The 14,411-nt window shown below is 37.4% G+C and overlaps 1 protein-coding gene across 1 annotated transcript in view; it reads right to left on the bottom strand.

The window, feature by feature from the left end:
* The window catches only part of TRIM24 (tripartite motif containing 24), a 57,845-nt gene that overhangs the window by 20,987 nt on the left and 22,447 nt on the right, over positions 1 to 14,411 (bottom strand). Inside the window, exons 3-7 of the mRNA XM_064654758.1 lie at positions 7,628 to 7,775; positions 5,270 to 5,402; positions 3,819 to 3,935; positions 2,041 to 2,155; positions 1,208 to 1,354 (exon numbers count right to left, since the gene is read on the bottom strand). Coding sequence (XP_064510828.1) covers positions 1,208 to 1,354; positions 2,041 to 2,155; positions 3,819 to 3,935; positions 5,270 to 5,402; positions 7,628 to 7,775 — 660 coding nt within the window. The remainder of the gene's footprint in view (positions 1 to 1,207; positions 1,355 to 2,040; positions 2,156 to 3,818; positions 3,936 to 5,269; positions 5,403 to 7,627; positions 7,776 to 14,411) is intronic.

The raw sequence follows: 14,411 nt of genomic DNA, 5'->3' as shown, positions 1-14,411 counted from the left end.
TCTAAAGCTCAATTTGTTATTTTCAAAAATATTTCACACTTGGTGAGGCTTTATAGGTTGGATGGTCCTTTTCTTCAACTGCATAATGTTTATATAATTAAGATGCCTTCAATGCTACTGGTTTTCTTACCCACATAGCAGAGTCTTTGTGGCAACACTAAGCAATTATATCAACATGACTCAGTTTGATGTCCTTTTTCTCTATTCAGTTAAAAAAATACGACTTGCTGAGGCAATATAAGGCAGGCAAGTGAATTTAACTACTTGGAGTTGATAAAACCAAGTAATATTCCACTATTTGCTATAGCCTGCAGTATCAACAAAGGATATCAAAAAAAGAATAAATCACCACAAAAACCAACAAAAACCTCAAAACCAACAAAACAAAACCCACAAAATCCTCTGGCAGGTTCTCAACTAAGCAATGAGAAAATAAAGAAAAAACTTTGTGAGTCGGTTATGGGAACTGGTAAAAACAAATCTAGCATCTTTCCTCCACATAGTCACAGGTTTCTGTTACCAGGCTAGTACAGTCTAGTAATCTTTGGACAGATCATGGTCAGCATTTGGTTTGTTTTTTATTTTGAATCTTCTGGGATTTCTTTTCACTCTGAGGAGTCAGTTTAGTGAGAGCACATGCACTCAGATCCCAAGTGTCATTATAGTAATGAAATATTTAGCTTTGCAAATGTTTGCATGGACAAACAAAAGCCTCAGTTTCATTTTTATATGTTCTGCAAAACTTTCAGTGGGAGACGAGTCTGACAGAACAAAAAAATACAGTAATTTTTGCATGAAAATGCTAGATATCAGACACTGTGATATATAACAGCTTATAAGCTTATAACTTTGAAGCTGTAGCAATTACTGAAAAGAAGTGCAGTGATGACGTAGGACACACAACTTTTTTTCCCAGTGTTTCAGGGCTTCATAGTTTTCAACCCACTGAAAAGGAGTTGCTCCTACTTCTGCAGACCTACAACAATTCTATGGCAGTCTAAGAGGAGAAAATCATGACCAGAGAGCTAAATTATTAGAAATATTCTGTGTTTATGTTTAAGAGAAAACCATGAAAAACTATATATAAATATTCCAATTAGTAGAAAGTCATTAAAAATTCTAATCCCCTAGTACTACTGACAAGCATGGGTATCTGCCTAAACTATAGTCTCTAAGTAAATGGAGAGAGCTATCTTCCTAACCTTACCAAGCGTTTGCTGTACAAGAGTGCTGTGCTGCTCCCACTGGAAACTGCCCATTTGGAAAAATTCATGACATGTTCCAGCTGTTTAGAGAGACCTGCCACTTCCTGTTGTTGCTGCAGAAGTTTCATCTGATGCTCTTTTGCCAGAGTCTGCAAGTAGAAAAGCAGTTCCAGTCAAAGGGTTCAACTTACAGTTAACAGCTTTCACATTCGTAGTTCACAATGGTAAAGTGGTTTCACTTAGCTCTTCTCTTAGCTGCCCCCTGATGTAGCCATCAAACAGAAAAATCAGTATAAGTTTATTCAGGATATCAGGACTTTCTGTGCTAATTCCCATTTTCTCTCACAACACATTTTCATATATATACACGCGCGCGCGTGTGTGTGTGTGTGTGTCTCTTCATACATACACACATTTTAAAACTGGAGGTAATATTTTTCTAGGTATTCATTCTAGAGAATTCTATGCTGTGATTTGCTATCAGATTGGTGAATTTATGAACATTTCTGATGGGAACACTTTTCATATATGATGCATAGAATTATGACTTGCAAAAGCACAGAGAAAGTAACTGGGCTCAGAGAAGCCCCTGACTCCCAAAGCAGAGAACACAGATAATAAATACAAACAAAACAGCAACCACTCCTCAAAACCCAAACTCTCCTCCACCAAAATCCCCCCTGCTCAAGTTGCTTGTACAGAACATCCCTCCACTTTGGAATTGTGACAGGACATGCACAGGGGACTAGTGCTAGAAAGGTTTTTTACTTTAATGTGAATACATAGAAAAAAAAATATTAAGACTGACATTTTTGTTTCTTAGAAATGAAATTACCTCCAACTGATGCAGCAGAGCTTTTCCCTTTTTATTTATTTCTACCATCAGTGTAAATATGGCAACTTTAATATCCTGTTCCACCTGCTTTTGATTCTGATTCACTTCATGAATTCTGTAAGTAGACAGAACAGAAAATAATGTTCTTTAGCTCACAAACCCACCCTCTACATAGGATTAAAAAAAAATCTGTTGCTGAGACTACAATATTTCTCGGTCATATGCACCAATTAATACATATATCATCAGATACTTATAGTCAGGAAAATTACTAGGAGAAACAGAAAGAGCAAGTAAGTGACCTATGATAAAATTAATTAACTGGTGGCAAATTCTAATGCCATAAGTCTGTAAAATTACTGACATCTGTCACTGATAAAAATTAAATGCTCATTGTAGTTGAAATTCTCGATTTTCAGTTGTTTGGCACATTTCTGGAATGGTCCATGGCAATCAAAACTGCTTAAGTCTAATTTCCATCTAATGGAGAATGGCACTCCACTACAGACAAAACCAGGAGATTTTCTAATTTCAACAACAGTGCTCCAACTCCTAACAGCAAAGCAGAATCTTATATTGTGAAAACCTCTACTGCTAAGATGAAGGAAGAGTTCAAGTTGCACTCGGCATCCTGTACTGTGCTGAATCTCCCTGGGTACTGCTGCCTCTGAACTCTGCTGAAGGAGCAGTCACAAAGGCCCACTGCAGATTGCATTTCACAGATTTATTTTTCTCCTAGTGATGCCACAAAAACTCGGAATAAAAGAACTGCTCAGAGACTTTGCATCTTTAAGCAGCAAGGTATTTGTTTATTGCAACGCTGGGAGCAAGGCGGTTCGCACCACACAAAACTTGCTCAGCCTGAAAGTGCAACTTATGCTATCTTGTATGCTTTTAAGTACATAGTTACATCCCACAATATACATATTAATAAGTAGGCTAGTCTCTGGGCAGAGACTTTCCAGAATCATCTTTGGTGCATGCACAGTCTTTCACTGTGGTGGTTGACAGTGAGCCTTCATCCCTCTGGTGGTTGCCACGGTTGTCTTCCTTGGGGCTGAACTTTTCAACTTTCTTTGTTAGGTGACCCAGATTCCTCAAGCTTGCAAAATCCTGGCTCTGAGCCTCCAATATCTACTTTAAACACCTAGTTTACCTGACCTTATGGTCTACATCCTAGCATTTTTTCTATAATAAAATTTTGGTCCAGTAAACAGAACAGAACAAGACAATGTTCTTCTAGCAAAGCAGGCAGAACAAATATTAGGCAGTTACCTTCTCCTGGCTCAGCACAGCAAGGTGTTTTACCAACTAAGACAAAACTCCTTTTGCACTTTGCTCTGCCATCGCTAGGTTTGTAGTACCGAATGAACAAAGCCCCAAGCTCAAAAGCATTACATAAATTTTCAAATACGTGGCACAAGCATTATGAAAGCATGAGTCATAGCCTTTCCCTTTCTAAGAGGGATCTACACTAAGAAAGTAAGTGTGCTGATGGTGGGGAAGCATTTAAGATTGCCTTCTATAGTCTTTATTGCATAAGTTGTTTTGTTGCACCCAAGCAACTGCTGCCCATTAAGTCCACAGGCTGAGCAGAAGAGTTACCTAACACAACCAAGCACACTGAACCAGTCACTACAGTGAACTGAAGACTTTAGAATTTCTCTTTCTGGAATAAAAGGCTAGAGGTACAAAATAAACTAATTTAAACATTTCAAGAAATTACAGTGTATGTAAATTGCCCTCAGTCAGTTTTAACCTCAAAATCTGATACATACCTGTTTTGGATCTGTTTCCCTGTATATTTTATGTATTTAGTCTTCTCCATCAATTTGGTGATTAGTGTCTCAATGATCACTTTCTGGTTCTGAAAGGCTTCTTCTATAAACTGGTACCTGTAGTAAAAACCATTGGGTATTTACACATGCAAAAGGTGTGATATACTTGCTAAAAAGCAGAGTGCCTTACAAAATCTTTAACTGAAGAAAGGTGCTGCTCAAGTCCAAAATTTAACTGTCATCATGGAAGCAAATGTTGGCAAATGCTGATATATTTTATTTATAGTATATTTGATTCTATAGTCTATTTCCTGTAATACCGGGGGCAGAGTTTATGATTTTCATAAATATGAAAGGATATTGTGTGACCATGGCCTAATTTTAATAAAAGAAAAATTAATATTTTGATGTAGTCATCACTTTGAACGTGAAAAAACATGTAAGCTATTACTTTGTGCAAGAAAAGGATGTAGAAACAGAAGAGAGATTGCTGAGTTGGCAGAAGTTTTAATTTCAAATCAAACATTTTAAATCAAGGAACCGATTTTAAATTAAGGAACTGAAACATTTTAAATCAAGGAACTGAAATCATCAACAATTTGAGAAAGAAAAGGAATATAAATCCTAAGAAAAGGAGAATGCAAGAGGAAGACTGCAACTGTGCAAGAGCAATGTTTAGCCTGTTCCAAGGAGCAACAGTGGCCAACCCATTGATGCTCACCTGGTCAGGCAAGCAAGCTTTTTGGGTGGTTGCATCAAGTATAGCAAGCATATCAGTATTTAACCAGAGTGCATCTGTCCCAGACCACTTCTGTATGTTTTAACCAGCAAGACTTTTGTCTTGTACTCAGAAGTTGTATATAATTCTGCATTTCAGATTCTGTGACCAGTAAGAGATGACCAAACAACAGCAACACAAAGATTTGAGTGTTATAAATAGTGTTGTCAAAGTACAGTTTAGCCAAACTGTAGGTTTACTCTTCCTTTGGAAGAGCTCTTCAGAGCTCTTCACAGAAAAAATTTCCCATTTGCTCCATTCTGAGACTGTTTGGTAATGTTCTGTTATATAACCATCTTGTTGAAGGACAAATTGAGAAATTACACAGAAGTGTATAGTTGCATAACACAGCCCCTGTGCTTTCTAAGGACTCTCTGAAGAGCTGCATAGCAACAAATTCTATCCAAATAACTTGACAGTAAAAGAAAGGTCTTGTGTTTAAGTCGCTAGACTAAAAACTGGAGGAATTAGGTTTCTTTCTAGACTAACACACACTTATCAGTTACATTCTTTTGGATACAATCTCTGTTTATTTGTCAGCTTCATTTCCAAGCAGAAAATTTTATTTTGCACTTTTTTCACCTGACTGTATTCCGTGCAGTTAGAACTACAATCTGCGTCAAGCTATCTTCCTATAAGTGGGATGCATAAAACATATGCTTTGCTTTGATACCTGTGCTCTTTGTGCTCTAGTAACTGACAGTCTCGGCAGGTCAACTTGTCACAGGTTTCACAATACAACTTCAGCTGCTCCTTTTTGTGATAAGGGCAAAACACTGGTCGCTGACTGGTCACGCCAACCGCCTCTGTTGAATAAAGGAAGATGTTAGCCAGTCTCCTAAACTTATCAAAGATTTGCATTCTCCTGGTTTTTCTTACCATATTCTTCCCCTAGATGCTACAAGTGTGTATCGGGCCACCTAATCAAGAATATAACAGCTGTAAGCCTAAACTGCAATGTCTCACTCTTGCTCCAGCATGGAGCTAGCACCCTCTCTCATGGAAAATGTCTAGAACCTATTACCATAATCTATTATGGCCTCATAAAACTATTTAAAAAAAGGAGTTGCCAGTACTGCTGCAGCTGCAAAACACTGCATGACTAGAAGTTCCTTTCTTAAATGGAGATGAGGAGATGACTGACTTAATTCATGCTCTGTCTTCTTTCTCAGTTGAACTGGTGAAAGGAGGGTTGAGGATATCAAGACACAGGCATTCCAAAGTGTAAAACATACAGAATGTAATAAGCAGGAGTTACTAACTTCCTTTCAGGACCCCCTTCTAAGTATGTGAGGGATCTCTCTTCAGTTTCTAGCGAGTAAATATTACAGAGCATAGGAAACACCACCAGATCATAGAAATTAAATCTGTTCTTTAAAACAATTTAACCAACAAAGTCTAATTTCCTGAGAGTCAGGTTGGGCACCCGTGGCTGCAGGGAAAACTGGCTTCACAGAGTAGCCCATCATTCACTGCAGATCAATAAGATCTTTTTTCCGTACCCATTCATCTACTTATTTGCAAGAAATCTGGAAGAAGTTATTTTCAGATCTGCATCCTTCAGGGAGGCCTGAATGAACTGAGGCCATTCCTACCACCAAGTCACATTCTGCCTAACAGTCCATCAGCCACTTTTACCCACTACTTCTGTCCTTTCCTGAAAATACCCTCAAGTACTCACTTTTGACTAACCCCATGTGAAAGTAGGATACAGAATACAGTGTATATCTTCAAAGTATCATGGAGGAAGATACCTTTTGAGCAACAGATTGCAGAACTTGAATCCCACATTATATATAAAATTCACCCTATGGGTGGAATGACAATGCATCTCTATTATAATGCAAATATTTAAAATAATATATAATAATTTATAAACATCATACAAAAGTTCATATATTTACAAGAAAAAGCATGCAAGTCCAATGGATGCATTAGAACTGGTAAAGTGTTTGTCAACATCCTAATATGTTTATTATTGTCCTACAATGTCACTAAAAGACAAGAAATAATGGGAAAAAATGGAAACAAAACAGGTTCTCAGTGAATAGAACTATAACCTTTTCTACTACAGAACAGCCAAGATTCTCAGGGAGCCTGTACTGTACACCACATTCACCACTGTTGGTTCCCAAGGCCCAAACAGATAAAGCCCAGAGCAACTTGAACTGCCCTGAGCTGAACGCTTTAAGCAGGAGGCTCGACTTGATATCTCCTAAGGTCTCTTTCAGCCTGAATTATCCTAGATTCTACTAAGGAAAAATACCCCAATTCATAGCGTACTTCCCTTTCATTTCTAAGGCAAAATATGTCAAACTTAAAAGATATTTAGCTAAAACATGAATTCTGGCACACTTCATTGCTAACTGGGTATGCTTATTATTAGACTGCTGAAAAAACACAATCTATTAGTGCTCCTTTTGCTGCAGAATACAACAATAAAGCTCATATAAACCATCTGGTAGACCTCTAGATAAACTAGAGGAGCCAAATGCCTAAAAAAGTATTTTCTACAAGTGATCTCTAAAGTCTAGACAATACTTTGCAATCACTCCAGGTGAGAGATAAAATCTATGTAAAAAAAATTCCTACAAAAAAACTACCTGTAGGATTTTCTTATAACTTTACAGCCTATCTGACAGGAAAAAACTGACAGAAAAACAGCTTTCATAGGCACAGCCTTAGTGAAGTCTTCCTATTCAGTAGTTATGTTCTAATGCATCTAACGCTTGAAATAAGTTTTCTCTTTCGTTAGTGGCATCAATTAAGAGATCCACTTAGATGGAGATTCAAAGAAACACCATAATTTGCTCAAATGATTGCAGCCTTTAGCAACAAAAATTGAAATAAGTGACTGGAAGGCAGGAAACTACGAAAACATATCCACTACCAGCCAGAAAAATAAAATGGTTCCACTAATTCATATGCACCAAAGGGCTGTATCAAAATGAATCTGTCCTTTTACATTTACTAGGATTCAGGAATACAATTTTTGAAGTGTATCACTTAAAAAAAAAATGTGGTGTGTTACCTGGAGATACTTCCTCTTTTGTCCTCACAGTATGATCCTTCGTAAATTTAACCCTCTGGTGAGCTCTGATGCAGGTCTTGCACAACCATTCTACACATTCCACACAAAAACCATGCGCTTCTGCATTGTCTTCACAGCTTGTGCAGACCTGACGAGAGGAGGAAAAGGTAGCTGTTAAAATAAGTTTGGAATATACATACAAGCTATTGTTCATACATCATCAGTGCACTTTTACAGTTTTGTGAGAACAGTGAAATTAGAATGGAAAACTGCCCAAGGTACAGGAACACTATAAATAACTGCATAAAAATGTGACTTTTTAAAGAAAGAGGTCATTTTGTCAGTGTTAGTCTAAAATCTTGATCCGACACGATAAAAGTCAAACCACTACTTTCTGCCAGTCACTGCACCCTTAGAAGCCATACAATGTTTACTATATGCAAGATGCTGTTGGGAAATATTTACTAATGACAGAACATGATCAGCACTGCTCTGATTTTAGAAGCCTCCCTCAGCTCACACAGCAGCTTTAATTTCAGTTTCTGGTCCCCTGCTTAAGAGTTTCATGAAGCACACACAGCAGAGTTCCCTCAAGAATCTCTGCATCACCACTTAAAGACAGTATTCCAGTTAGGTTTATCAGAAAAGCTACTCTAGAACAGATTTGCAACTGATGCATAATAATTTTCAAACTGTGGCCTGTTAATTCCTGGGGCTCTTTGGACTTTACCCAAGAGATCTAGGGGAAAAAAAAATTAATTCAGGAAAACAAACATGACAGCAGACCAAAACCTCTCTGCCCAGAGTCAATACACCCACAAGAAAAAATTGCTATGGGACCACAATTTGAACAACACGTTGAAAATTTTGAATGTTATACACCACCATTTCACATGTTCATAACATTATTTCATTTTTTATTCCTCCTTTACAATGCCTCTGTAGTCCCACCTTCAAGGGGATTTTGGTAGTAAAAAATAGCGAACGTGCTTATGCAGATACTGTTTAGGTAACTACCACCCATTTCTGTCAACATGGAGCACTGCTGCAAACCAAAGCCTCAAGGTATCTGAAGACTGCAATATCCTACAGGTCACAGTGACAGAGTTCTGCTTGCAGGTGCAAAAAGAAGAAAATTTTAGATTTTAGTTTTGCTTTCAGTTTCATTAAAAAAACCCAACGAAACAACTTCTGCACCCACACAAGGTAAATATAGATTAAGTCAAAGAGGAAGCAAGTATTTACATGCCATGTAGATAGAAAATACATATGTAGAACTATGTCCCAGTTTCCCCTTCAAAAAAAAGAGGAAAATTAGCACAAAACTTGCCTTAAGCCACATAGCAAGTTACTGACAGAACTGGAATTTGAACATAGAAGTTCCAGATTCCCAATGCTGTGTTTATTCTTCTGGATCATGTTGCCTCTCAAAGCAATTATCTTCTGAGAAATGAAGTTACAACACAAGGGTTGTTGACCCCTCTTGTTGTCACTAGGAGTTTGAAGCAGTTTCTTTTCATTAAAGGTGACCTGCAAAGGAGAAAAAATTGGGCTTGTGCCCCTTTCTCTGTTTCTTTACAAAAATGAGGCCTGAAAGTTTTATTTTTCAAAATAATATAATTTTTTTTTATCTTCTCCTTGATTTTTTCCCCCCTCTTCTCTTAGCAAATAAAAATTCTTAGTCCTATCCAGACTACTAGACTAGGGAGAAATACCAAGGTCCACACATCACAAATAAAGGTCTAGAAAATGGAAATAAAGCAATTAAACGAAGTGAACTGTAATCAGGATATTGAAAACTTTTACTTGCTGTCCTGATTTCAGCTGTTTTTTGTTTTTTCTTAGCGGTTGGCACAGTGCTGTGTTTTTGGATTTATTATGAGAATAATATTGATTGCAACAACTAGAACATCATTGTGGTAAGTAGTGCTTATCCAAAGTCAAGGACTTTTCAGCTTCCCAGGCTCTGCCAGCCAATACAGCTGACCCGAACTTGCCAAAGGGATATTCCATACTATAGAACATCACACTCTGTATATAAACTGTGGGAAGTTGGCTGGGAGGGACTGGGCTGGGCATTGGTCAGTGGGTGGTGAACAATTTTACCAGGCATCACTTGTCTGTCTTAGATTTTATTCCTCTCTCTCTCTCTCCCCTCTCACCTTCCATTACTACTTCTACTACTATTATTATCATAATTATTTAATATTACTTTATTTCAATTATTAAATTGTTCTTAGCTCAACCCACAGTTTTACCTCCCCCTCCCCCCCAATACTTCTAACCATCCCACTGAAGGTGGGGGGTGGGAAGTAAAGCAAAGAGGGGGAAGTAAAGTGAGAAGCTGCATGGTACTTGATTGCCAGCTGGGGTTAAACCACAACACTTGCTATTAACCCTTTAATTCAATAACATTTGGGGGAGGGGGAAAGAAAGAAAAGTATTCTTGACTCAGCACAGTTTCCTGGGAAAAAAACCTCGGAACAGCAAGTATCACTGAGGCATTACTTCAACATTACATTCTGTCTGGCAGAAACTCCCATAAAAGAAATTCTCTCCTTTTGTCTTAGGTGTGCCAATGCAACCCTCTGCAAGAATGTGGTGTAAAACCAGATTGATTACATCACTGGAGCCCAGGGCTCAGTTACATCATCACTGCTGACTGGGTAAGTGAACTGACTGGGCAAGATGAGAAAGTTTTCAAATCGGTCTTTTTGCCAGAGAGGTATAATTGTGCTGTGTCCCCAGATAACCAGAAGTGCAAGTCGGAGTAGAGAATAACAGACTGGATATTTGGCTTTCTAGTGTAAAAAGACCAACAGTGAAAACAAAATAAGCAAAGAAAAAAAATGTCTTTCAGGCATTCTTTAAGTCAAAGAAGCAAAATAAAGGAAAAAAAAAAGGGAAAAAAAAAAGGCAGGAACCCAAATAAAAAACAAACAATCAAACAAACAAAACCCCCACAACTGCCTTTCCAGGTCACCTTTGGCACAATTAGGCAGATGAACTTGCTACATGCCAGTGCATTTAAATAAGTTCAAAGAATTTTTTAAGTTAATTCATTCTTCCTAGATTCCAAGAGTTTTGTCTATTTTCCTTTTTCAATATGCTTTATTGTTCTGTTTCAACTGGTTTGACCTGCTATATGTACAATGAGATGAAGATTGTAATTCAATAACCAATAATCAGGTGCTGCCAAATGAATCAAAACTCCTCCTTTGTAGGCCCAAAAAGATATATTCCAACTTTATACCCTTCAAAGCCACCAAGTGGATGCGAAATAAATTTCTAAAGCTTTTCACAGACATCATAACAAAAGCTGTCAAAATAGCAATGCCTTCTAGGTAGAAACTAGATTTGCTTCTATAAACTTCTGATTTGAAATACGCATTTTCAGACACAGGTTGGATTTTGCTAGAATTTCTAGTTATTAGGATAAGTCATACAGCTAAAGTACATGGAAGTACAATTACTGCAAATATTTGTTATGCTCTTACAAAACCTATTTCATTCTTATTTTTGTGACTCATACAAGCAGCGTTTCAGTGATTTCAAAGAAAACTCTCCCTAGTTAATCTGTATGCCTTTATTCTAGTTAGCAGGCATTTATTTTTAATTGAGTTTTCCTTGTAATTACATTTAATTCAGTTACTAGTTCTAGTATTTATAACCCCGGGAAGTGTTCATTCAGCCTTCAGTCAAATTTAATGAAAGTAGAAATTACTCGGCATGTTGCAAGGTAAGTAGTATTTTAAGTAAATATACAAGCTTTTGCAACAGAAAAAGACCCAGATTTACATGCAGGTAATAGACCTGTCTTCTCAGCTACTGCAGTAACTAACCACTCTTCCAATTAAATATACTTCAAGTATTAAAGAGATTAAATAATCAAGCAAAGGTTTCAAAGGAAGAGGGCAAAGCAGTCAAGATGAATATTCAGTGAACTAACGTTCCAAACTTCACCAGTGTAAATTAGATGCAATGCTTTCCCCTACTGGATCCAAAAAACCATCCATGCTAAAAGTTATATAACTATCTCTTGGCACATACAAATTCACCAAAGACAGCGACTGTCTTTTGGGGCAATCCTGCCTATATGTAACTCTAAATATGAATCATGTGTTGATATCTCAAAACACATCAACAACATCCTTCTGACCCCACCATCCGATCAACAGCCACATCTTTCCAAAGCACACACCACCACATTGTGACTCCAGGAGTCAATTAACCACTGCCCTAAACCACTGGCTTTCAAAGATATTTTAGGCACAGGTACAGCTTTTATAAGCTGCTTAAGCATACAGTTCTTGTTTGGAAAAATACATAGTGGCTCGTCTGACACCATACAAATCTAGAAGAACATTCCTCTAAATTGTCCTCATCAATCACCTCATTATGCCAGTCAGACTTGCTGTGCCAGTATCCGGATCAAGTATCAAGTCTAAGCTCGTACCTTGTTTTGTTACTACATTCCCAATATCTCACATAAAGCCCAGCTGTTCTTCATTCCCACTACAATATTTAAAACTCTCTGGTCAGTAATTGGTAAAGATACAGAAAGTAAAATAACAAATACTTTTATACATGTTCTCTTTTGGACACAGAAGCTATGAGAATTAGGACCTAGACTAAAATGCACTAGAGGCTCAGTATGCTGCACCAACATCCATGTTATTGCTATGATCTCTGCTGCATCAATCTCACATTTCATTTTTACTTTCATGGTTTTCCACACATTAAACAATTTTCTTCTGTCAAAGTTCCCAAATTTCTCTAAAGTTCCTAAATTTCCCTCACCTGTCTACCCTTTAGTCTTACTCAAATCTAGCACTTGCTTCAGCTTTCTGCTGATTCTTACAAATGAAGTATTAGTTTTTATTTTCAAACTTCTCTTTAGAAGCTGATAATTTTGCTAAGTCTTTCAAGAAATCACAATGTGAAAAAAATTATAAAGCATCTGCTCTTTTGAAGTACTTATGTCCTAGTTGTCCACAACCTACAATGATTACTTTCAAGAGTATCACAACTGCATTGCCTGTTTGTTTCTTTCCTTCTGGAAAGCTTCCTATGCTAATAGCCAGCACAAAATTCTTTAGTGTTAGCCAGGAAAGCCCTTGTGGAATACATAATGGGGAGTTTTACACTTTCTTTATGCTCACTTCTTTTTCTCCTGAAGCTTTCAGTACTAATTGCTATAAAGCACAGCCATTTAAGTAGGGTACTGAACTGCCCAAATCAGGTTAAGATAAACATCATTTTACATAAAAAGATAGCATTTCAATGGGTTCCAGTTATTTTTGTCATCCCACAATGCCAGGCTCCATGATATAACATTCACTCCTACAGTTTTAATTCAATATGCTAAAAATTATTTTAGTGTTTGTACCATTTTAAATCTGAAACAACCAAACATTTTATTTGAAAGAGATCTTTTGCAGTTTCTCTTGAATTGAAACAAACTAGTCCTTCCTGACAACACACATATAGAGGCTAGTCATAGATACAGACCAGTGGTTCCAAGCTACATTATTTGCATAGAACCCATGGCCTGTTTCCAATTCTAATTTCTAAAGTATCCTGACAAAGCTGCCAAACTATCAAAGACAAATTAACTATCTCAGTAGAAAAATTCTATAAAATAGCCAAAGTTTTTGACAGAATCTCTGATCCAGTATATCCTGCAAATGTCAGTATCTTTTCCACTTTAATTCCTCTGCTCTGTTGCCTATCTTGCTAATGGCAAATTTTCTTTTTCTCTTTCCTCCTTCAAAGGCAAAACAAGACAGGCTGATTAGAAGGCTGTATCATCCTTAAACCTCATAATATCCCCCCTTGAACAGGACACTAATCTGTTTAACTATTATTGATTTAACTTTGCTGTTCCTAAACAGAGAGGTTTTCAGAATGGTGTAGCTTTTTTTATGTCAACGTACGAAGGAGTGTACAAAACCTGTCGTTATCATACCAAAATAAATCTATTCAAACAAAGAGAACTGCACATCATTCATTTCCAAGAGGTAAGGTACATGCTCACTTAGCAAGCATCTAAGCAAACATCTAGCTCCATTTTTTTTTTTTTTTAAATCAACAGAAAAGCACATGAATGTCCTATTCTGCTGGTTCAGCGAAGTCTGCTGGTTTGCCTTCAACTGCTGCAGAAAGTGTGATTAGTTCAGCCAGGGAACTTAGCTGAAGAACAGACTCGCTTTCTAAATGCAAGACTGCTGGTTTGTGTTAGGGAGAGGGAGAAACAAATACGGAATGGAAGAGTAAGACTGAAGTTTGAGAAGGGATCCTAAGGAAACATAAAGGCTTTCAAGAACCTCCCTGACATCTGCTCACACCACTCAGTGGATGGAATTTCCCACTTAACTTCCACAGAAAGGAAAGAAAAACTGAGAGGGGAAAGGGGAAGGGGTGGGGAGAGCAGAGACGTCAAAATAAGTCACCACCCCTGAGAAAAAAGAAAAAATCCATTATTATCACCATTCCACAAAGTGCTATCTTAGAGGACATATTGTATAACTAAGCAGAGGATATGGTACAGCCCCCGCCCCCCAAATTAATTCAGGACTGCTTCTGCATAACAAAGTTATTTTGCTTCTCATCCTAATTTTAAAGTCACTATAAAAGTTAACAAATTTTCAACAGGGACTATGCATTTTGTCAGTCTTACTGGTAGAGTATTGAGAGACTGTGTAAATCTCACAACCATCTGCAAAACTCAGATATCTTCCAGCAACACCCAGGGGAAAAACAAAAAAACAAACCAACACCTCCC

The sequence above is a fragment of the Pseudopipra pipra genome, chromosome 5, assembly GCF_036250125.1.
Source record: "Pseudopipra pipra isolate bDixPip1 chromosome 5, bDixPip1.hap1, whole genome shotgun sequence".
Lineage (NCBI taxonomy): Eukaryota > Metazoa > Chordata > Aves > Passeriformes > Pipridae > Pseudopipra > Pseudopipra pipra.
This window is presented reverse-complemented; position numbering and strand designations above follow the sequence as displayed.